This window comes from Amphiura filiformis, chromosome 16 (genome assembly GCF_039555335.1).
Source record: "Amphiura filiformis chromosome 16, Afil_fr2py, whole genome shotgun sequence".
NCBI lineage: Eukaryota > Metazoa > Echinodermata > Ophiuroidea > Amphilepidida > Amphiuridae > Amphiura > Amphiura filiformis.
Window position 1 is genome coordinate 43,554,488 of NC_092643.1, and position 25,508 is coordinate 43,579,995.

At 38.1% G+C, this 25,508-nt stretch overlaps 1 protein-coding gene and 1 long non-coding RNA gene across 2 annotated transcripts in view; both read right to left on the bottom strand.

The window, feature by feature from the left end:
• Nucleotides 1-9,016, bottom strand: part of LOC140136042 (uncharacterized) — a 35,650-nt gene extending 26,634 nt beyond the window's left edge. Inside the window, exon 1 of the long non-coding RNA XR_011856606.1 lies at nucleotides 8,305-9,016. This is a non-coding gene — a long non-coding RNA (uncharacterized lncRNA). The remainder of the gene's footprint in view (nucleotides 1-8,304) is intronic.
• Nucleotides 9,017-9,155: 139 nt separating this feature from the next.
• The window catches only part of LOC140172667 (sialate O-acetylesterase-like), a 29,437-nt gene continuing 13,084 nt past the window's right edge, over nucleotides 9,156-25,508 (bottom strand). Inside the window, exons 3-9 of the mRNA XM_072195800.1 lie at nucleotides 17,435-17,582; nucleotides 16,683-16,890; nucleotides 15,932-16,056; nucleotides 14,781-14,914; nucleotides 13,771-13,931; nucleotides 12,856-13,063; nucleotides 9,156-10,168 (exon numbers count right to left, since the gene is read on the bottom strand). Of these exons, the coding sequence (XP_072051901.1) occupies nucleotides 9,887-10,168; nucleotides 12,856-13,063; nucleotides 13,771-13,931; nucleotides 14,781-14,914; nucleotides 15,932-16,056; nucleotides 16,683-16,890; nucleotides 17,435-17,582 (1,266 nt within the window). The 3' untranslated portion in view covers nucleotides 9,156-9,886. The remainder of the gene's footprint in view (nucleotides 10,169-12,855; nucleotides 13,064-13,770; nucleotides 13,932-14,780; nucleotides 14,915-15,931; nucleotides 16,057-16,682; nucleotides 16,891-17,434; nucleotides 17,583-25,508) is intronic.

Here is a 25,508-nt window from a genome sequence, read left to right on the forward strand (position 1 = left end):
ACCGCCTTTTTTATTTTCACTAAATTGGACTTTATTTTCTCACGTCATAACACTCCAAAAATTCCAAAATAATGTTTTTATGTATTATATGATTTATCTAGATAATTTAAATATTTAGGATTGATTTTAACGACAAGTATGAGACAAAAATTTAAAAAAATCAGTTGTAATTATTTTCTATGCACTGTATGTATAAACAAAAGTAACCCTTTCAGCTGATTTATGCCCAACTTTTCCAGCGAGTTTATTGTGAAAGCTGGATATTTTGTTCAATTTAGATCATCTTTACAATAATATGTGATTAGGTAAATAAATAATCTAGCAATAGAAATGAAGCTATATAATCCACAAAAATAACTTGCATGATTTGGGTTGTCAAATTCGGAACCATTTCCGTTAAAAAAATTAGCAGTGGGACTTTACTCGCCTTTTGTTGTAGGGCTGATGACATCACTTAATAATGTCTTCGCGGGTGATCTTCATCCGCGAAAATAAAACCATGTGACATTTAGCGGGTTTTTAGCGGGTTCGGACCCTTGTCCGACGGCGAACCCGCTAAAAACCCACTAATTGTTATGAATTCCCGTCGTAAAAGCCTATCCCACAAACCATGTGACATGTTCATATCGTGTTGCATATCAATGGATAGCTACTTAATCCCCCTTTACACCACATTTGAAACAATCACCTTTTTCACGCCTGAGTCCGCGTCTTGTGAATGTAGTGGGGCCTCAAACAGAGTGTGCCATATTAACCATTATTCTGTGCTGCAAGCTGTAATCCCATATCTTCACGGCAATCTGGACCCTAATGCAATCCTCCAAGATGACAGGGTAGTCAACGACCACCTACAGATTCAGGGTGTAGAGAGAATGGAATGGCCTGCCATCAGCCCAGACCTTAACCCTATTGAACACTTGTCGGACCAGCTTGAATTGAATTGAATGACCTGAGATGAATCCTGGTTGAAGACTGGAATGCCATCCCATATCAACATGTGACCAGCAGGCTGATGAGCAGCATGAGGATGTGGTGTCTGGCAGTTGTGGCTGCGTATGGTTTATCCACCCGATATTGAGGTTAGTGACTTTTGTTGTTTAGCACAGAATAATGGACAACTTGGCACATTCTTTTTGGGACCCCTCTACATTCACAAGACGTGTACTCAGCCGTGAAAAATGTGATTGTTTCAAACCTGGTGTCATTTTTAAGGGGTATAAAGTAGCTATCCATTGATATGCAACACGATATGAACATGTTCCCAGGGCGGATCCAGGAATTTTCAATAGCGGGCGCCGAGCCACCGCCGCTGCCGCGGCGGCTTGCCCACAAAGTCAGGCGCCGCTCTACAAAAATACATTACGTCAGGCGCCGTTCTACAAAAATTAGAGGGGGCGCGCGCCGGATGCGCCCTCTCTAAATCCGCCCCTGCAGATAATCTGAGGTATAGATGCTTGAAAATACTTTCTATTTTCTAAAAGAGATCACCAACAACATATCCAAAAAGGACAAAAAAGGGAAAGGAAAAAATGCTAATTTGCATAAAACGGCCGCTCATGCTTATGATATGCATTTCCCCCCAAAAGACCTGATGTGCTCTCAGGTCCCACAAAAATATTGTCGCTATCTAATCCCTTAAAGGAGTATTTCGTGATCCTAGCATCCTCTTTTTATGACTTTTTTCAGTATATATTCACCAAAAAAGCTTATTTCCAATATTTCAGTTGATTCCGATTTTGCGTTTGCGAGTTATGCATCATTATGTGTATTACACTGCTCCATAGACAATGTGTTGTAATTTCGTTCTGGTATACCAGAACGAAATTCAAATTTCACGATATCTTTGCTAAACGAATTAATCTGCAAGAAATATTTTGTACATAAATATTATGTAGCCAGAGGTTTCCAGTGATATAAAAATCTCAACTTTTTTGAAGAAAAGTAGGGGGATGATGCTGTGGATCACGAAATGCCCTTTTAAATCCAACACACTGATACACTAGATCTGCACGGTCAAAATCTTCACCTCTACGCCATCTTCTACAGTCCATGACGCCAGTATCAGCATTAGCGTGTGGTAAATTTTGGAGGGCGGTATTATGATTTTACATATCGTATTCACATTTGTACACAAACGTTTAAGGGCTGGGGTATGAACGTTTGGACAGTATTTATTTTGGGACATTAGAGCACATCAGACATATCAATTGCATTCTGAATATGAAGAATGTCATTCCGATATCAAATAATTTTGATTTTTGAAATTCGCAATTTAATACACATTTTATGGCAAATCATTAAAATTGATATTTTTGATATTTAACAGTACTTGAAGTAAACTTTATAAATCTGATGATTTATACTTAAAGTGTATGTAGGTGGGATGAAAAGCCGACGATCAATTGAAAATTTTGACCTTTTGTATTAAAGATATGGATTTTTTCCCAAAACACCAACAAAAAAATTAGGTCTTTTGGGGAAAAATCCATATCTTCAATATGAAAGGTCAAAATTTTCAATTGACCGTCGGCTTTTCCTACTACATACACTTTAAAAATATATCATTAGATTTATATAATTTACTTCAAGGACTGTTATATATCAAAAATTTGAAAAATATCAAATTTTTATAATTTGTCATAACATTTGTATTATATTGTGATTTTAAAAAAATGAAAATTATTTGATATCAGAAAGACATGCTTCGTATTCAGAATGCAATTCGATAGGTCTGAGGTGCTCTCATGTCCCACCAAAAATACTGTCGAAACGCAATAAATGCTCATTTTGGATCCCTTAAGGTCATGTTTTTTTATGTTGGGCACCAGTTACGTTGCATGTGTATTTTTCAAACAAATCACATGCTTTTTACAGGTTTGGTACTATAACTTCAAAGTTTACATTAGAATCCAATAAAAGTATATATATTCTGAGAGCATATACTCAGACGATTTCAGAAACCATACAATGGGAGTCATTATACAGGGTGACCCATATAATATACAGGGTGTAAAAAGCAAAATAAGGATGAAAATATTAATTCAGTTAGGGGTGTCACCCTCGACGTACATTGAAAATGTAAAGTTTTGACACATGTTTAATATAGTTAACTTAATTGCCCACCCAGCCATATGGAACTTTTAGCGGTCAAGTACTTCAATTATGTAGATACAGGGTGGTCAAAAATCTATCAATATTTATATGAATTTCTTCAAAACACCCCTTATCTGGCAGTGGAGATGCAAATTTTCATGATTGAGGCATCTAACTAGATGTAAAATAAGCTCAACAATCCAGTTTTGAAAGTTAAAAGAGAATTCGACAAAGCGTTTTCGTAAAATGGACTTTTAGGATCAAAATTGAGCATGAGGGCGCTCTTTCAGATTTGTCGCAAACTTTCTATGTTTTACTAGTTTTTAGTTAACTGAAGTAAAGAGGATCACAACCAAGGTCTGCTTAAGAAATTTGAGCCATTTATCATGTTTCATTTGTCCGTGGCACCCTTTTGAATGTTGCCTACATTAAATCCCTATTCAAATACATAGAGGTCAACGAACTTTATTAATGAAGAAACAAGTAATTAGTAATTTCTAATTATCTAATTAACAAATACTGAGGCAATGAATGCTAAGCATGATATCACTTGGCTGAGATTAAGTACAGAAACAAGTAGAAATCCATTGTACATCATTGTGATCCTCCGCCACATGATCACCATTGTACAGCATTGTGATCCTCCGCCACATGATCCTCCGCCACATGAGCCACCCCTGACTAATTAGACTTAACAAGTTACAGTAATTAGTACAAATGAAAATCATTAATTTTGTTTCAGAAATTGAAAGACCAATGTCTAAGGAAAATAATAGTACTAAACAAGCTCATAATAAATATCAAATAAACAAGCTACATGCATGTAAACACATTTTGATGAGTAAGAACGCAACAAAGCCACCCTTTTTAGGTGCCCAGTATAAAAAAAAACACGACCTTAAGCAAATTAAGCCTATTACTTTGCTTATGATTTTATCTGAAAGTGTAAGGACTTAAATTTGGTAGTAGTTTTCCCTCTCGATTATGTATTTGTTAATTTAGCTTAGCTTACACAAATTACACAATTTATCTTTACATTTTTTTTAAATCTTTTATTTTATTTCCTTCGTTGATTTCATCACATTAGATTTTTACATAACTCATTTGATCTCATACGAGTGGATATTCATACGTAGTGGTAGATAAAATGAATAAAGAGTTTAACTTCAACACTACATTATTTTTCGCTCGATATCCTGATTGTAGACAAGATATCATCACAGCATCACCATCTGCTGAAGACGCTAGTCGAACTAGTGAAAACGTTCCAGGTGAGCGAAAAATAGTGTAGTGTTGAAGTTAAACTCTTTAATCATTTGATCTTACTTTACTACTTTCTGGCTTTACTAATTACTACAATTACTACATAAGCTTTCTGATTCTTAATTCAGAATGTAATAGACTGATCAAATCGGGATATTTCCCATATCGATATTTACTAATTGACAGTTTACAAACACTTATTATTGTATTAATAATACGACGTAGTATTACATTTTCCTGAATGGTAATAACCAAAGATAACATCTGCTTGTGTGGTTTTAATTTTAACATTATAGTATTGTAAAATTATTTTGTCCACTTCACTTCATATTTTTTTGCAACCAAAAATAAAATGTTCAATATAGTCTACTTCGTTACAAATTTCACATACATTACTATTTTCTTTTCCTATTTTGTTAAGAAAGACTTTTGTTGCATAAATATTACTGGTTATTTTCCAATTTAATGTCATTAACCTAGGTTCTTTTGTTACACGAATATTTTTCCAAATTTTGCTCCAATTGAATTTCATGTTTTTGAATTTATTTTCCAAAAAGGTTTGACATGTTGGTTTAAACGATACATTTGATATCATAGCTTTCCTATATAATTGCGTGGAGCAATTCATTAATGCAACAAAAATGTTTCCATTATAAAAGAATATATCCTTGCTAGTAACATTTTGATGTTTATTTTTGCATGTAGTTAAAATTGCTTGTTTAAGAGCTAAATATTGTATACAAACACTGGCTGGCTGTGGGAATCTACTTTTAATTTCATCTAGTGAATGAAAGACACCGTTTTGATCATACAAATCTGAAATACATATTATACCTCTTTTAGCCCACTCTTTGTAATAAAATACAAATATTGTTTCAAATAACTTCAATTTCTCTTTACATTGATATTTTTCACATAACATAGGTAAGATATCCAAAACTTTTTCAACCATAGTAAATTTTTCATAATGCTACCATTACCAACCAATATACCGAGTGTTGAGAGCCAGAAAGCCTCAACTACCAATCAAGAAAGAAAGAAAAACGAAAGAAAGGAGGAAAGAAAGAAAGAGAGAAAGAAAGAAGGAGAGAATGAAAGAAAGAAAGAAAAAAAAGAAAGGAGGAAAGAAAGAAAGAGAGAAAGAAAGAAGGAGAGAATGAAAGAAAGAAGGAAAAAAGAAAATGAGAAAACACAGGAAATTAATACAAAAAACTGCTATAATGGAGAGAATGAAGATCTACCAAATGGGCGGGCGTGACCAAAAGGAAATTAAAGTTTGCAGAAAATTGGACATTAAGTCCGATGCTATCAGGGCCAGCAAGGGTGCCGTAATGGTATATAGTATGTTGTTCCTTCAACCAACGCTAGTGATCTGAACCTGAGGTTTAAGAAGGCCAGTGACTCTAAGATCAGACGGAATATGGGAAATCTCGTTGTAGTGGCGCGTTGATAAAGTATTTTTGTACGAAACGTCAGTGTATAATTTTGTATTAAAACATCGTTGAACAACACCATTTTGTTCAATTACTTTTCACTTTTTACCATGCGATGTTACGTGGGACTTTTTTCTGCACCAAATAATGAGATTTATATATTTTCTAAGACATTAGATCTGTTTAATAATTTATTTTATTCAAAAAGAAAAACGTCAAGTGTTCAAACTTTAAAGCTCTTTTTCTCGAAACAGCAATTTTAATTTCAAGTTAGATCATTTTACCAAATCAGGGCCGAATTAGGCTGTTTAGCTTAATCATGTGAAGTGACCTCTTGAAATGATATCACTGATCAGACTGATCTTTATGTTATTACAGTGAGGCCCACATACAATGTTCAACACAAATTGAACAATGTTATAACTTGGAGGGCTAACAAACCAACACTTCCAAATTCCACTGACGTGTGTACAACGTGGGATGCTATGAGGAAATTGAACACTCGTTGTCTGATCATGCATGTGTTTATGGTTCGGATAGCGGTTACTTAGCAGCTCTCGTTCCGCTTGGGTTTATTGAATACACTCTATATATAGTCATCAATATGTCGTTTCCAGTCCCTGGCTGAACTACTAAAGTATTGGGTTCAGCTATTAATTTTTAAATAAATCTTTTACCCTATGCAGCTGATTGGGGTGGTTACGGGTCGTTAAAACCACTGAACGCGAAATGAGGATATCGAACTAGTTTGCCCCGCAGGGCTACAAAAAACTGCTAACCGCGAAATATGGATATCCAACTAGTTTGCCCCGCAGGGCTACAAAAAACTACTCATCGCGAAATATGGATATCCAACTAGTTTGCCTCGCAGGGCTACAAAGAACCATTAACCGCGAAATATGGATATCCAACTAGTTCGCCTCGCATGGTTACAAAGAACCACTTACCGCGCAATATTTTTACCTCAAAAAGAATTAATATCTACCAAAAACGTTTCAAAACGTAAAAGGGGCCAAGTTTAAAAATTCTTTCCTGTGTGGCTTTTCACCCTTTTTTAAACTTGGTCCCATTTATGAAAGTTTCTAAAGACCCATACGAAGTCATCTTTAGGCTACTTGTTTGTTTTCTTAGTTGTCGGTGTTCATTTTGTAGAGTAAATTAATTAATGTTCGTGCTTGATTGAAGTTTTTCCGTAAAGACGTTATAATGTATTTTGATTTAAGCAAAAGTAGCAAATACTCACTTTGTTAAATTCTTCATCGTCTTGTGCGATTCTGCGCCTTATGTACAGATGTATGGCCTATATGTAGCAGGTTGACAGACAGTCAATTTGCTAAGTATATATAATACTCTGCTACTCTTTATGAACACGGCAAAAACACGCAATATAATGAAACTTAAACCTTCAAATGTTTTTGATAATACATAGCCTACGTCATATTGCACCGCTTTCGAACAGTCTTAAACCTAATTGTTGCATGTAGAACTCATTCTTCATGTTATTACGGTACTACTTTACTGAATGGGACCAAGTTTAAAAAAGGGTGAAAAGCCACACAGGAAAGAATTTTTAAACTTGGCCCCTTTTTACGTTTTGAAACGTTTTTTGGTAGATCCCTTTTGCTTTTAGTTCCTGCACATGAACTCATACATTTTCGCAAACAAAATTTGCATAAGGTAATCAAAATAAACAAAACAATTATTGAACCTATACAGACAGTTATCAAAACGTCTATCAAGAGATATTGATAGGTATCAAGATCAAGTGCAGCAGATCGTAGATGGCGCGCTCCACCGTGACGTAATACATACTCCATCCAATCAGTACACCAGTCTATAAATGATTATCCATCGTTGTCCCAGGTATATAATTAATATATGTGACTGGACACTACGAATTTTGTTTTATTTCGTGTTTAGAAAATATATATCATAAGCTTTAAAATAGTATATCATTTGACTTAAAACGATATCCAGAAGCGGGGTTGTGGTTTGTTGAACTCTGCTCCTTCAACAAAATGGTAACCTTTTTAGGTTCTACGTGTGTCTCTTTTTCCACATTGCTGGTAATAAAGTCATAATTGGCGGTCATTTCAAATCATCACCAAGTCAACGAGGTTCAGGAATGTCCTCTCATTGTTATTATTGTTTATACATACCTAGACAAAATACAATGCAATTGTAACCCACCACTTGAACAGGATTTAGCCAGAGCAAACAAAGACTAGAGCTATTTAATGATTAGATAATCCTCTTCAGCGATAGGATTATTGATTGGTTTAAACGCTATCAAATGAGAAACATGTCGCGCCTAATTGAGACACTTATGAATACGACCTGCATGCACATTTTGCACTGTATCTCAGAATACAATTTGCCGCTCATTTACGGCTCATTCGTAGTGTCCACTCACATATTATACAGACCGCGAAATAATTAAGGTTCCAGTTATAATTACCCCCCGTATACCCCAAACAAAGACAAATATGTAAATTTTAAAATAAGCAGCCAGTACCTGCACCCTTTAGCTCTGATTTAAGACCTCATTTGTTGAAATTGGTTGAGAATTTAAAAAACTGTGATCTAAAACCTAAGGAAGGAACGAAATCAAAAGTTGTACTTTAATGTGCTAATCAAAGGTAAGAGATGTTTGGTGACCAAATCTTTGGAACAAAGGTTTGAAAGTGTTTTTGGTATATCTAAAGGATATTGAACACATTTGGCTTGGGCTACCCTCTTCAAAATGTCGGGCATTTTTGGTAGGGGTCAATTAAAGCCATATTATAACATTTCTTTAAAAATAGATTAGTATTAATTTTCAATAAAATATTAGCATTTACTGTCTGATATGTCCCCTTTTAATTTTGAGCCGGACAAGTGAGGTAAAGGAAAGAAAATCGGAATTTACAACTAGCGCCAATGCATGTCACGCCGGCGGTTGTAATATGGTACGACCCTCTGGCGTGTGTGTATGTGTCCCGCACGCCGTGTACGTAGTACTGTGTTGACATCGCATACGCGTTCGACTAATATTTCTATCGTAATAATAAAAGGCTGATTCAGTCGGTTTATTCAAAATCTCGGATTTTGACAAAACTACAGCACCTAAAGTCTTGATTTTTGCAGAGAATCTTTGTTTACTAAAGTACATTACAATCGTGTAAAAACCTGAATTTAAAATTTTTGTGAGGGCGTTCTCCTCAGCAAATGTTATAATATGGCTTTAAGGTCAAACAGAAGTCAAAATTATAAAATATCCCAATTCTTTTTTAAAATATAGCTAATTACTAGTCTGGTCATAAGGAACCTAAAACTGTATTGTTTGCTATAATTATCTGCGACCTTTATTCACGACGCTCAACGCTACGGGCAGAAATCTGACAAGAGTCAACACACTTTCGGCTGGGTGCAATTTTACTAATACGGTTAAGATTGTCCAATTTCAATGATTTGGTGTCTAGTTATGTTATGTTATGTTTTCTGACATGGCAAATTCAACTGAACAACTTAATTGCCAGTTCGTTTTCCAAGAAGTTCGTCAAATAGACGACAGATATAAATAATCGATAAATGAAGCAATAAGACAACATCATGAACAGGGACGAGGGGCAATACAATCTTAGTCACGCATTTGACGAACTTCTTGTCTTGGAAAACAAAGTCGGAACCGCCTTGGTGATCAACCAGTATCATCTGCGGTAAACAGAAGATCGTCACAACAACAATAGTGTTGAGAAAGAATTCTGCTAGACTTTAAAACGTCCACAGTGAGTACTGATTTATTGGACTAGAAATATGAAATTTCTTCAATTAAATTTTGACTTCTGTGTAGACTTCGACCCTTGAATTCTCGGAATGCCGAAGGATGCCCACTGGGCAACATATCATAATTATACGTCAAATAAAGCAACAACATTATTAGTCATACCCACACTTGTCATGCCCAACTTTACGGTAATGTCACATATTGAACAAAAAGTGCTATATTTCGCGGTGAAGATGCTATTATACTATAGATAAAGACATTTTGTACCTGTTTTAATATCTTCCCAACGGAAAGTAAAAACATGCAAAAAGAAACACGTGGCAGAAACAAATTAGAAATTTGAGACCCCAAAGTTTACGGCCGAATTTCCGATGGAAACGGAATAGTCCAATGGTAACCAAAATGGTGGTGCAGGTAAGAATCCATCTTGGTTATACACTGGACAATTCTTAAAAGTACACGGATATTCCCTCCATAGATAGCGGATAGCAACAGCATCAAGGTCTTCGCAGGTATAGTTCATCCTTATGGAATGCAGACCAGTCAGAGCTGTCACAGTAGTATCCATCCAGGTATCATTTTCTTGGCATTCAGTATAATTAGAACAACATACCTGGAAGAATGAAATTCAACAAAAAATGTAAAACAATAAGTTTTATCAACTTTAGTAATATCCCAGCAAACACAAAACGTTTTCGACATCATTCGCAAAAGGTTATAAAAGGTTGTCAGAAAACGTTTAAATGTCGGGTTATATAAAGGGTATATTAAGAGTATGAAACGTTTTCATAACCTTAAAAAAACATTTTTTGATAATCTACTGCTCAGCAAACAAAAATGTTTTACAGAAAACGTTTAAATGTCGGGTTATATAAATGGTATAAAAACGTTTTAATAACATTCCAAAAACATTCTTGAAAACTTGATACAAAACTTTCCAAATAGAATGTTATTTTGGGGTTGAAAAAATATTTTGCGAAAAATGTTTGCTCAAAATATTTTCAATAACGTTTTAAAAACGTTTTCATGACCTTTATATAACCCGACATTTAAAGGTTATTAAAAGGTTTGAAAAAACATTTTAAGAACATTTCTGTGTTTGCTGGGTTCAAATATTTCAACATAATATATTTGGCAAAAATGTTTGCAAAAATAGTTTACAATAACATTTTTTGAAAACATTTCAAAATATTGTTGAAGTGTGTTTTCATACAAAACGTTTTAAAACGTTATCATGACCTTTATATACCCCGACATTTTAATGTTATTAAAACGTTTTTACCTAAACCAAAAGCCATATAACTTATTTAAAACGTTTTTAAAACGTTTTTTGTGTTTGCTGGGCCCAGCAAACACAAAAACGTTTTACAATAGCATTAAAATGTCGGGTTATATAAAGGTCATGGAAACACACTACAACAATATTTTTAAAATGTGTTCAAAATGTTATTGTCAATTATTTTTGCAAACATTTTTTGCCAAATATTTTGTCAACACTTAAATAACATTATGTTAAAATATTTGCACCCAGCAAACACATAAATGTTCTTAAAATGTTTTTTTAAACGTTTTAATAACATTTAAATGTTGGGTTATAAAAAGGTCATACAAACAAATATTTTGGGCAAACATTTCTCAAAATATTTTTTCAACTCCAAAATAACATTCTGTTTAGAATGTTTTGTATCAAGTTTTCAAAAATGTTTTTGGAATGTTATTAAAACGTTTTTTATACCCTTTATATAACCCGACATTTAAACGTTTTCTGTAAAACATTTTGTGTTTGCTGGGCAGTAGATTATCAAACAATATTTTTTAAAGTTATGAAAACGTTTTATACCCTTTATATTACCCGACATTTGAACGTTTTCTGACAACCTTTTATAACCTTTTGTGAATGATGTCGAAAACGTTTTGTGTTTGCTGGGAAGACCATTAAGACTAGACGTTATGACACAGTGTCATCGCCCAGATATCTTCATGGCAGAAATCACCATGGTAGGTTGAATCCACAGCCACGCATGGCCATTTTGTTCCGACCTTTGAGACGCATAATGAGCCGAGGGACATCTGACTAAGGCTACTGACAACAGCCGGGATGACCTCTCTGTGTGTGAGTGAGCATGTATACGCCATTACGAGGTCAATGGTCATATGCTTTTAGACTGCTTGCACGAGTGAGTGCAGCTAGCCTATGCTGCACTATAGTTCGGCACATATAAAAATCAGAATATTTTTGTCAGTTTTTGAGTTCAAGACGCACGCTTCTTTCTCAAGACGCTAGCTAACGAACACGTATATTCAAGTGCAAGGAACCAAATCTGGCTTCTTTAGACTAAATCATAATAATCATTTTCTCCCCCTGTATCCAAAGATTTATTGTATAATATCAAATCGTGCATAGCACATTCACGTATATCAATCTCGGGTATTCATTTCAGTGTCTCTGCTGTATAATGTAATTATTAACCGGGCGATGTCGGTGTGTATGAGTGACCAGACACTCATACCCTTATGACTTAAAATTGTTACTATAAAGATTAAAGGTTAATAAAGCTTTCTTGATAAGAAATTAACCCCTGCATTAAAGCCCCGATTAAAGCATGATATGGCGGGATGAGATGCCACAATGGAATTTTACCACATACCAAATGTATGTACCAGAGGCACGAGGTTCAGGGGAAGAAGGGCAAGGGTTATTATACATGGCTTGGTTGGAGCCCGGGTTTGGAGCTCGTCTGCTGAAAGTGGTATGTGAATATAAGATCAGGGGAAAAACTTAGTTCCCCTTTTACTGGCTATTCGCGGGAACATTTTAAAGAAATTTTAAGGAAATGTCCACAATATGTGTTTAAACTAACGTCATCATTAAGCTACAATCCTGGCTTGAACATAGGTGCTCTCATCAAAGAAGCTGTCTGCATTTAGATTGGGGTATTTCTAAATCCAATGAGGAATGCAGTTTCCTGTTCTTTTTTGCTCCGAACTTTTACATTCATAAACACATAATGAAATATTTTCACAGATTTAAAGTGTTAATTACACAATTCTTCAAACAAATACTTTTAAAACATAATCTATCGACTTTTTTTTCGTTAAAAAAATGGGGAACGGACGAGACAAATGCGCCCGCAAATAGTTTGCGCATGGCAATTTCGAGATATACTATTTTTGGCCCTATCATATAATATGCGCTTTATTAGACACAGATTACACGTGCATGTATGAATAAGAAAAGAGAACTCATTAAAAAACGTTACAAAATTAATAACACATTAGTTATTCTTCAAAGTTAGTTACCTCAAATGTGTTGTTGAGGGGTCCTACTAGACGAATGGGTCCACTACCCTTATTATTATATTGCACATCAATGGTTTCTTCTTGACTGTCTACATTGAATTTAGTTGGGAATGGTCCTTGGTATATCAGTCCTTTCTCCTGGTATGCTACGGCCCTAGCAGCTTGGACAAGACGTGCTGCTACATCTTGTTTATGTCGTGGATGGATTCTGTTCAAACAAATTATGTTTATACAAGTTTCAGTTCATAATGTGGCTTTGGTATGGCGGAAATAGGTAGTAATCGTACAGGTCTGGGGTGGTGGGTCTTTGGGAGCTGACGGCGTACCGGTAAAAGAGGGGGTCTTTTGGAGTTGTAAAAAGTCAAATTCAAGGGTCTTTCTTGGCTCTCTGCTTGAAAATTGCCTGAATCGTGCTGAATTAGCAACAGGGGTCTTTCAGGAGAGCATATCCGTACGGTCATTTGTGTTGAGTGCCTCCGGGGTCCTAGTTCTCTAATACCCTTCAAAAATGTTTTATGACTTACCAGAAATTACCAGATTTTTGGCTAAATATGAAAGGCAATTGCCATTCTAATCTATATATCAGTTTAAACTCATTATCACTCTGAATATCGCATAAAACCCTCTACTCTACCCCCGGGCAAGGTGTGGACTAAAATGTGTTCTTTAAAATAAGCTCAATGGATGAACTTACGATTAGCGCAAGCCGTTTCAGGGTTTAGTTTATTTGACTGAGCATTTTAGTACACCGGGATAAAAATCTGTCGGGGAGAGGGTTGGTACAACTCGTCAACTCCCCCTTGTGGTAAAACGAGTGTTTAGTGTCCATGATGACAGTGATATCTACCTACAATTTCTTTCAAATATTCTTGAGTCTTATGTGAAAACCACGCTAAAGAATAATAACATACTTACGCTCCATAGGGTGATTCTGGATCTGAGAGATCTAATGCTACAGCCATGAAGACATTAGGCATTCCAGCATTAGGTACATAACCTACATCGTTTGTCTGATGCCACCTGATGACTGGATAGTTGTTGATCACCCCAAACTTTGGTACCCATGATGTACTTATCTACAGAGAGAATATTTTGTTTTATAAGTAAAAGTCCCATATTTAATATTTAGAACTACAGCAATCTCATTCTAAAATTCACCCTGTAGACCACTCTCAGGCATGGATTACCGTATCATGCCCTGCTTTGAGAATTCTGTTCAGATTTGAGACGTTGCAATATTCCAATTTTCCAAATTTCTGTCACAACGGCATCAGCTCTTCTGTCGTGACCCACAAAAACCATGACATCCGCGCTCGGCGAGATCCATCCAGTTCTTCTTCACTCAAAATCTGAACTTGTAGCACTGTAGGAAATCTCCATCGCCATACTTTGTAATACTCCCTGCGTAACCAGCTTAATCATTATAAGGAAGCTTTCCCTATTTCAAGATACATGATTATAAAGGGTGCATCACAATACCTGAATACAACAATGACGAATTGCCAAAGTTCATTTTGGAAATTTGTATTTGTCGTTTCAAATGAAGCCGAAGATGATGTTTCTTCTAAAAGAAACTACTAGAATGTCATAGTCAGATATTTGGTTATAATATACTGTACTAGTGGTTTGCTTTAAAAGAATCGTCATCTTTGGTTTCGTTTCAAATGATGACGACAAATTTCCAAACTGTACTTGGTCATTATTGTATTCAGGTATTCATATCATCATGTAATAGTGAATCTATCGATTTAGTATAGGCTAAATGATAAGGATCGATGGTCGACCAAGCATCACTGGTCGATCGAAAGATCGAAGACATTTGGGCTCTATTGCCTATAATAATGAATTGGTCCCCTTTGACTCTTATGTTAAGATTTACACTTATCATCTTCATGAACACAATCCGGCATTTTCTATCAGCATACCTGTACAAATCCAAAAGGAAATAATGGGTTGGTTTGTTGTGAGGATCCTGCATACCACTTCTGTCTCCAGTCACTTATCATAGCTTGAAAAAAACAGCTATAAGTGTCTGTACCTATCAAAGTGTTGGATTCACCTACAATGAGCAACAACATCAAGAATAAGTAGAGAAATTTTACAATTTTATCATAGCAAAATATTTTAGGTGTTGTAATACTATCCGATACCAATAGCGGGGTTCTGATACTAGTATCTGGATAGTACTGGGATTATGTTGCACATGCAAATTTGTTGCCCATGTATAAATGGACATAATACTATCTGGATATCTGCTGTAAGTATCGGGATCAATTCACCAACTGGCAAAGTCCCGTGATTTGAATGCTGAGAATTCTCGATGATATTCATGAAGGCCGATGGTTCGATTTACAATATGTCTAATAAATCACTAGGCTACGTATTGTGTGCCTATATGCCTTCGCGTTTTGTAAGTGGCACTCGAAGTATTTCGATAAGTCGATACTTGAAGGAGTGATAACTCGATCAATTGCCGTTTTGAAGTCAAATCTGCTACTTGCTATCCGATTTTATGATACTGCAGTTACAAAATTGTCTCCAAAATATGCAGTTCGGGAGCTTCATATCTGCAGTGACTGCAGACTTTAAACTGCCGAAAACGGATATCGTATCAGATTTCTTAACGTGCCGCCCCTAAGCGATAGAGCGTTGTGTATCTTCGCGTTACGCGAAAGACCATGAAACAATTGGCCCTCCTATTTACGAGTGATGCTACGGGGACTTTGCCTGTTGGTGATTGGTCTGTATCTCTTTAGTTTATGATCAGGATAGTATGCGAATTTACTCCTCATGAGGGGGGGGGGCGGTCTATTGCTCCAGATGGAATCGCAAGAGAGTACCCCGGCCTATTGGCCTTTCAATCATCTCCTCCATAATTGTCTTTGTATTTTTATGTTTTGATGTGTATTTTGTTGTTTTTTATTATGGAAATAAAGATTCAAGATTCAAAGGCCTACTATCACTAAATAGTAAGCATGCATAATGCTCTCAAGGATCTGTTGCTGCCACATATTATAGAACCTCAACAATCAAATAAACGAAGCCAAACATGAGAAGCAAATAAGTGACCACTCACCTTGGTACCATATAGCACCTTTGATGGTCATGTTGACAAATGGATGAATCATCGCATTCCACAAAACAGTGTCATTTTTAAAATATGGTTTATATTCAAATTCTTTCTCCGTTTCAGATGCACATCTGTCCAAACAAAAAAATAAAATACTTGTAGCGAAACGTCGAAATTCATCACAACAAGAAGCAGAGTGTTAGTTATGGTGGTATATGTGTGACGGGATGTGTGGGCAAACCCCGCGCAGTACAGCCCCGCTACGGCCTCGCTACAGCCTCGCGGCAAGAATGATGTATGTTGCTTTTCGTGAGTGACTCGAACACCTCAAACTCAACCGGCTAAGGGCTCTTCTATGAGATGGAATTTTAACCAAAACGTACAAAAACATTAATTCCTGAATAAAATTCAGACAGACACACACACACACACACACCCACCCCGACACCCCTACACCCCGACAGACACCCTGACAGACAGACACACAGTTTGTTTAGTGACGAGGGAGCACAAAGCCGGCTTGGACAGAGACCGGACGCCATGATCTTCAACAAGATTTTGTCACTTTACCAAAACCTATCAATATCAAAATAAGTGTAACAATCTCTGTAGTGACTAAAGAAGACCTGAAGATCATGTAGATGTACTTCGCAAGCTACCAAGCTCTGCAAATTAATAATAAGGCTTGTGACTGTTGTTTTAAATATAGGCCTACTATATGTACAATAAACTATATGTTTGCCATGAGTATTCTCACCTGCTTTTTGTAACATCCGCCTTTGCAGCATTTTCCACACAAGAATTTATCACATCTGGTGAGGACCACGGTTGTATTGGAGTGTTACCCCAGTTAATGGAGATCATTCCCATTGGGACCTTGTATGTGTCATATAAGTCTCGTCCATAGAACCAGCACACAGCAGAAAAGTAGGTAAAATTTTCGATGGCATTGACTCCTAGTGAATCTGTGTACAAGGAAAAGTCAGGAATAATCTTAGAATTCTTCATAGTTTGTGTGTAACTCGAACCATAACCGCTCTGAATCCTGTCAAACTCTACAGACTGTGTGCTTCCTCTTCAGTGGGCAACACGTAGGTTACCTCCGGCCACCCCAGGGCATTAGGGTTGGTCAGGCCCCGGTCAGGCCCATATGGTCAAAGAAATTTAGCCACCCCTTATGGAATGGGTGTATAAAGTCTTTGGGATATAAACCAGCAGCCCTGTCCTAGCTTCCAGCGCCTCCTGGTCTCCTCAACACGCCTGCCGCGTTAGCCCTCTCTTTTTTGCCACAACCACGACGAACGGGCAGTTGCGCACTACAGCAACGCTCCCCGTTAGCATGGGCATCAACCCTAACCGCCATGGATCCTACAAACCCTGCAGGCTGGTAGGGCGGGTAACATGAAACATTCTGTTGCAGGGGAGAAATAGTCTCGTAATTTTTTCCATTTAACATTCTGATAAAGGAGGAACAATGTCCAAAATTAATAAAAATTCAGTTACTCGTACCTGGATCTGGTTTTGCCCATGAATGATATAATGATGCTGCTGATTTTAAATCATAGTATGGTGTATATGACACTTTTTCTTTGACTGATAACACCCTCACGTTGGGATAATTGACAGATGCAGCCAATTCTGCTGTTCCATTCATTGCCTGAAATAGTATGCAAATATATGCAAATGAGATTTTATAGTACGACAGGTGCAAAATTCGTCGTCCGTATTCCATAGTGGCGTATAGTGGGGCGCCGCGAATAAACAACTTTTCGAGAAAATCGGGTTTGAAGAAATGCCAATTTAAAATCGAGTTGTGTAAATCAGACATTCATTATATTTTGTAAATGATGTGAAATTTCTGTAGTAAACTAAATAGATTTTATTGTTATATATTTTTCAAAAGAAATAAATACATACCTTTGCTGGCAAACTGACAATAAAACTATACGTCACTATGGAAAACGAACAAAACGCAATACCCTAACCTTACGTTAACCGTACGCCACCTCGGTCGCCGTGTAATCCCTATGGCGTTACTTTTCGTCGTTCGTATTCCATAGTGGCGTATAGGTCCGATACGCGTACGCCACTATGACATACGATGTTTTTCATTTTGCCGATATTTCATAATTATAAAATGTGTATAAAAAGTGGCGTATGGTCGATACGCCACTATGGAATACAACAAATGTCACTTTGTAACTATACGCCACATTTAATTAATTAATTACTAATTAATTAGCTAATTATGACTGATGAGACTTAGAAAAAATGAAAGAGAACATCATTCAAAACATATGTGCCAATTTTCAAAAATCACTATACGCCACTATGGAATACAGCCGACGAATTATGAATTGCTTACAATATTTTTTTTAAATTTAATAAAATACCTGTAGTTATACCGATGGCAATTTACATGTGATCAATAAATGAAAATTTGCATTAATATAAAGATAGAATTTCAAAATGACATCATTATCATCAGCCATTGTCGGTCTACTGCTGTACGAAAGCATCAGGTAGCTCTGTTTCTAGCGATGTTGAACCAATACTGTTCCCCAGTATTGGTCTATCTCGTCTCTCCATCTCTTGTATTGTTTTGGCCGGTCCTGTTTCCCACCATAGGTCTCCATACAGTAATTGCTGTTTTCCATCTGTTGTCTGTTCTGCTACTCATGTAGCTTCATGTGACCTGCTCAATTCTATTTCCTGTGTTTAGCCGGTTCCAAGATGTCTTGAATCTTTATTTGTTCTCTAACCCATTTGTTTGTCTCCTTGCCTTGGTAGGAGATCGCTTACGTGTTTATGTTCCATGTTGTGATGTACCGCTTGTATAGCTCCTTTCCATTTTTGCTGTAGGCGTCCACGTCTCAGTTCCATATGTAATAGTTTGGGATACATTGATTGAGCAATTTTTCTTTTCAAGCAAGTTGGTATATCTCCTCTCATGATGTTACTAGGTTTGTCATATTTCCTCCATCTAAGCTTAATTCTTCTCTTTACTTCCTGCTCTTGTACTTTTTCCGTCAAACTGATGGAACTGCTGTCCCAACATTGACTTCTTTTGTTGCACTCATTGACTATTGACTGACTATTGTTTGCTGGACATGGGCCTGCCAATATTTTTGTCTTCTGCACTTTCTTCTTGAGGACACATTCTTTACTAGCTTAAGCAAGCTCTCTGAGCACGGTTTCAATATTTTCCAGGCTCTAGCTCTGTTATGATGATTACATCATCCGTAAATCTGAGATAGTTGAACTCCTCTCGATTGATATTGACACCCTTTTTGTCCCACTGAAGTGATTGGAATATGCTTTCTGTGTAATGATATCTGAGTGTTTTTGTATTGTTGCAAGTGCAACTTTCAGATCTGGACCTCACTGCATTAAATTGACTGGTGTTTTATTGTTTTCTTATCTTATCAAATGAGGTGTCAAAATGCGCAGAAATAAATTCTGCTTCCAACGCATTTTACAGATTTGTAATGCAATAGGCCATTGTGAATAATTGCCATTATTTAAGGGGGTTAGTTACTTTTTTTGAGATGTTTATAAATGATCAGTGTAGTAATTTAGTTATCTATGCCCGTGCAACGGGGCATATATATTGTATTTGTTGCGTTTAGTTATCTATGCCCGTGCAACGGGGCATAGATATTGTATTTGTTGTGTTTAGTCTTCTCCTTCGTCTTCGCCTTCTTATCTTTGCCCGTGCAACGGGGCATAGATATTGTATTTGTTGTGTTTAGTCTTCTCCTCCGTCTTCTCCTTCTCCTTTAGACCACTTCTTTGCACTCCTCTAGCTCAAGAACTAAAGTAGCCTCGGGGCCCATACTTGGTATAATGATGGCCCATGGCCCCTAGAAATTTCCTGGTGTAGCCTCGACCCCAGAGGTCAAAGGTCATGGGCTACAGGGGGCAATATGTGTACAATTTGAAGCATCTCTAGCCCAAGAACTATAGCGCCCTCAGGGTTCATACTTAGTATAATGATGGCCCATGACCTCCAGAAGTAACTTATGGTAGCCACGGCCCCAGAGGTCAAAGGTCACAGGCTACAGGGGGCAATATGTGTAAATTTTTAAAACCACTTTAGCTCAAGAACTATAGCGCCCTCAGGGTTCATGCTTTTTACAATGATGGCCCATGACCCTTAGATATTTCCTGCAGTAACATCGACCCCAGAGGTCAAAGGTCATGGGCTACAGTGAGCAATATGTGTAAAATTTCAAACAGCTCTAGCTCAAGAACTACAGCGCCCTCAGGGTTCATATTTGGTACAATGATGACCCATGACCCTTGATGTATTCTATATTAGCCGCCTCCCCGGAGGTCAAAGTTTTAAAATGCTTCAAATAGCAAAATAGGTACGACCTATTAACACAGTGTAGCGCAATAGGTAGTATTTTGTTAGCTACCTGTGTTTGCAATGATAACGGCCTGAATCGTACGTCAAGGAAACTGATCACTTGACAAAAAAAGGTTGTCATGATGGGATAAGGGGTGTGGTTGGCTAAGAGGTAGGGTATTATAGAGACTGTGGTCCAGTCTGGTGGTATTTTAGAGAGAGTGAGGGTCTGATGGGGTATAAGAGAGAGTGAAGGCTTGGTAGGGTATTAGAGAGAGTGGGCCAGTCTGGTGGTGTTTTAGAGCGAGTGAGTGTCTGGTGGAGTATAGAGAGAGAGAGAGAGAGAGGAGGGTCTGGTGGGGTATTAGAGAGAGTATGGTCCAGTCTGGTGGTGTTTTAGAGATTGATGGTCTGATGGGGTATAAGAGAGAGTGGAGGCTTGGTAGGGTATTAGAGAGAGAGAGAGAGAGAGAGAGACAGAGTGTGGGCCAGTCTGGTGGTGTTTTAGAGAAAGTGAGTGTATAGTGGAGTATAAGAGAGAGTGAAGGCTTGGTGGGGTATTAGAGAGAGTATGGGTCAGCCTGGTGGTGTTTTAGAGCGAGTGAGTGTCTGGTGGAGTATAAGAGAGAGTGAGGGTCTGGTGGGGTATTAGAGAGAGTATAGTCCAGTCTGGTGGTGTTTTAGAGAGAGTGATGGTCTGGTGGAGTATAAGAGAGAGTGATGGTCTGGTGGGGTATTAGAGAGTGTGGTCCAGTCTGGTGGTGGTTTAGAGAGAGTGATGGTCTGAGGGGGTATAAAAGAGAGCGAAGGCTTGGTAGGGTATTAGAGAGAGAGTGTAGGCCAGTCTGGTGGTGTTTTAGAGATAGTGAGTGTATAGTGGAGTATAAGAGAGAGTGAAGGCTTGGTGGGGTATTAGAGAGAGTATGGGTCAGCCTTATGGAGCGAGTGAGTGTCTGGTGGAGTATAAGAGAGAGTGAGGGTATTAGAGAGAGTATGGGCCAGTCTGGTGGTGTTTTAGAGAGATTGATGGTCTGGTGGAGTATAAGAGAGAGTTAAGGTTTGGTAGGGTAATAGAAAGAGTATGGACCAGTCTGGTGGTGTTTTAGAGAGAGTGAGTGTATAGTGGAGAATAAGAGAGAGTGAAAGCTTGGTGGGGTATTAGAGAGAGTATGGGTCAGCCAGGTGATGTTTTAGAGCAAGTGAGTGTCTGATGGAGTATAAGAGAGAGTGAGGGTCTGATGGAGTATACGAGAGAGTGAAGGCTTGGTGTGGTATTAGAGAGAGTATGGGTAAGTCTGGTGATGTTTTAGAGCGAGTGAGTGTCTGATGGAGTATAAGAGAGAGTGAGGGTCTGATGGAGTATACGAGAGAGTGAAGGCTTGGTGTGGTATTAGAGAGAGTATGGGTAAGTCTGGTGATGTTTTAGAGCGACAGAGTGTCTGTTGGAGTATAAGAGAGAGTGAGGGTCTGGTGGGGTATTAGAGAGAGTGAGGGTCTGGTGGGGTATTAGAGAGAGTGTGGTCCAGTCTTGTGGTGTTTCAGAGAGAGTGATGGTCTGGTGGAGTATAACAGAGAGTGAGGGTCTGATGGGGTATAAGAGAGAGTGTGGTCCAGTCTGGTGGTGTTTTAGAGAGAGAGTGGTGGTCTGATGGGGGTATAAAAGAGAGTGAATGCTTGGTAGGGTATTAGAGAGAGTTGGGGCCAGTCCAGTGTTATGAGCATTACATGTATATCAAATGAAAGCTTAAAACAAGTGCTTTCACATGGTGCTCAACAAGTTTTCGTTTGTGAATAGGGGAAGGGGGTTAGGTGTGGTCACGGGTATAGATATTCGTGTTTGGTAAAACACATTATTGTGGCATCTAGTTCGTCTTCGCCTTCTTCTCCTTCTTAAGACCAGTCCTTTGCACTCCTCTAGCTCAAGAACGAAAGTAGCCTCGGGGCCCATACTTGGTATAATGATGGCCCATGACCCCTAAAAATTTGCTAGGGTACCCCCGACCCCAGAGGTCAAAGGTCATGGGCTACAGGGGACAATATGTGTAAAATTTCAAACAGCTCTAGCTCAAGAACTATAGCGCCCTCAGGGTTCATACTTAGAATAATGATGACCCATGACCCCTAAAAGTAACCTATGGTAGCCACGACCCCAGAGGTCAAAGGTCATAGGCTACAGGGAGCGATATGTGTAAACTTTTAAAACAGCTTTAGCTCAAGCGCCCTATAGCGCCCTCAGGGTTCATACTTGGTACAACGATGGCCCATGACCCTTAGATATTTTCTGCAGTAACATCGACCCCAGAGGTCAAAGGTCATAGGCTACAGTGCTCACCAAGTTTTCGCTTGTGAATAGGGGAAGGGGGTTAGGTGTGGTCACGGGCATAGATATTCGTGTTTGGTCAAACACATTACTGTGGCATCTAGTTATCTATGCCTGTGCAATAGATTTTGTATTTGTTGCGTTTAGTCTTCGGCTTCTTCTCCTCCTCCTTCTCCTTCTCCTTACGACCACACCTTTGCTCTCCTCTAGCTCAAGAACTAAAGTAGCCTCGGGGACCCCTAAAAAGTGAAGGCTTGCTAGGGTATTAGAGAGAGTGTGGGCTAGTCCAGTGTTATGAGCATTACATGTATATCAAATGAAAGCTTAAAACAAGTGCTTTCACGTGGTGCTCACCAAGTTTTCGTTTGTGAATAGGGGAAGAAGGTTAGGTGTGGTCCCGGGCATAGAGTCGTGTTTGGTAAAACACGTTACTGTGGCATCTAGTTTTTCTATTTTGTTTATTTTTCATTTTATAATTTTGTTCATTTGTTTGCTTTATTGTATCCTTTCATTCGTTCACATGAGCCGTTTTACTGAAAAGTCATTTTGGCTACTAGTCTGGTTAATAAGCTGAAAACCCAAAGGTACACACACAATGGCTTTTAGTGTTTTCTATATCTGTGAGACCTATACTAATTCAGAATCTATACCACCCATGTTAATTTGTAAGTGCTCTCTAGCAAAGTTATAGTTCACCATAATTTACCACCGAATGAAAAAAAAAAAAAAAAAAAACATGCGAAAATAGTAACTTGATGAGTTAAAAAAAATGAGCTAAAAATAGATTTTCCCGCCATTTTTGGGAGGGACATAGGAGCCATTTTTTTCTTAAAATATGTCCATCTAGTCAAATCCACGTGAATGGTCACGGATCGTAAGAAAATGATTCAACTATACTTGATTGTTTCCTAAAACCATGCTAGTTTCTTTTTGATATATAAAACTGATATTAATAACTCAACTCTATCGACAAAGTTATCATGATATTGTATGTTTTATTCTGTATACGTGTCATTTGACAGGTAACGTTTTCCAACTAATTTGCAGTGATAATCGCATGCACCTGACATGCTGAAATGATCAATTTTAACATCGTGTGATTGATAAAAAAAAATGTTGCTTTGCATCCGTGATATGTTTAATCACATGTGTCATTTAGCAGGTAACGTTTACCAACTAATTTGCAGTGATAATCGCATGCACCTGACATGCTGAAATGATCAGTTTTAACATCGTGTGATTGAAAAAAAAATTGTTGCTTTGCATCCGTGATAAGTTTAATCACATCAAACTTAATTAAGTTTCATAATGACCGTCGCACATGGTGTGATTACAATTCCGGTATTGTTATCTATGCCCGTGCAACGGGGCATAGATATTGTATTTGTTGCGTTTAGTTATCTATGCCCGTGCAACGGGGCATAGATATTGTATTTGTTGTGTTTAGTCTTCTCCTTCTCCTTCTCCTTCGCCTTCTCCTTCTCCTTCATCATCTTAAGACCACTTCTTTGCACTCCTCTATCTCAATAACTAAAGTAGCCTCGGGGCCCATACTTGGTATAATGATGACCCATGGCCCCAGAAAATTTCGTAGGGTAGCCTCGACCCCAAAGGTCAAAGGCCATGGGCTACAGGGGCCAATACGTGTAAAATTTCAAACAGCTCTAGCCCAAGAACTATAGCGCCCTCAGGGTTCATACTTAGTATAATGATAGCCCACAACCCCTAGAAGTAACTTATGGTAGCCTTGATCCCAGAGGTCAAAGGTCATAGGCTACAGGGAGCAATATGTGTAAATTGGTAAAACCGCTTTATCTCAAGAACTATAGCGCCCTCAGTGTTCATGCTTAGTACAATAATGGCCCATGACCCTTAGATATTTCCTGCAGTAGCATCGACCCCAGAGGTCAAAGGTCATGGGCTACAGTGAGCAATATGTGTAAAATTTCAAACAGCTCTAGCTCAAGAACTACAGCGTCCTCAGGGTTCATACCTGGTACAATGATGACACATGACCCTAGATGTATTCTGTGGTAGCCGCATCCCCAGAGGTCAAAGTTTAAAGGCTTTAAAAAGTAAAACAGGTACGGCCTATTAACACAGTGTGGCGCAATAGGTAGTATTTTGTTAGCTACATGTGTTTGCAATGATAAAGGTCTGAATCAAGTCGAGAAACTGATCACTTGACAAAAACTCCCTTAAAAGGGAATGTGTAGGCATTTTATTTTGGTTCCTTGGACCACCTCGAAAGGTTGTCATGATGGGACAAGGGGTGTGGTTGGTTAAGGGGTGGGGTATTAGAGAGAGTGAGGTCCAGTCTGGTGGTGTTTTTGAGAGATTGATGGTCTGCTGGGGCATAAGAGAGAGAGTAGAGGCTTGGTAGAGTATTAGAGAGAGTGTGGGCCAGTCTGGTGGTGTTTTAGAGAGAGTGAGTTTATAGTGGTGTATAAGAGAGAGGGAGAGAGAGAGAGAGATAGTGAAGGCTTGGTGGGGTATTAGAGAGAGTATGGGTCAGCCTGGTGATGTTTTAGAGCGAGTGAGTGTCTGATGGAGTATAAGAGAGAGTGAGGGTCAGTGGGGTATTAGAGAGAGTGTGGTCCAGTCTGGTGATGTTTTAGAGAGAGTGATGGTCTGGTGGAGTATAAGAGAGAGTCTGGTGGGGTATTAGAGAGAGTGTGGTCCAGTCTAGTGGTGTTTTGGAGAGAGTGGTGGTCTGATGGGGTGTAAAAGAGAGTGAAGGCTTGGTAGGGTGTTAGAGAGAGTGTGGGCCAGTCTAGTGTTATGAGCATTACATGTATATCAAAGGAAAGCTTAAAACAAGGGCTTTCACATGGTGCTCACCAAGTTTACCTTTGTGAATAGGGGAACGGGGGTTAGGTGTGGTCACGGGCATAGATATTCGTGTTTGGTCA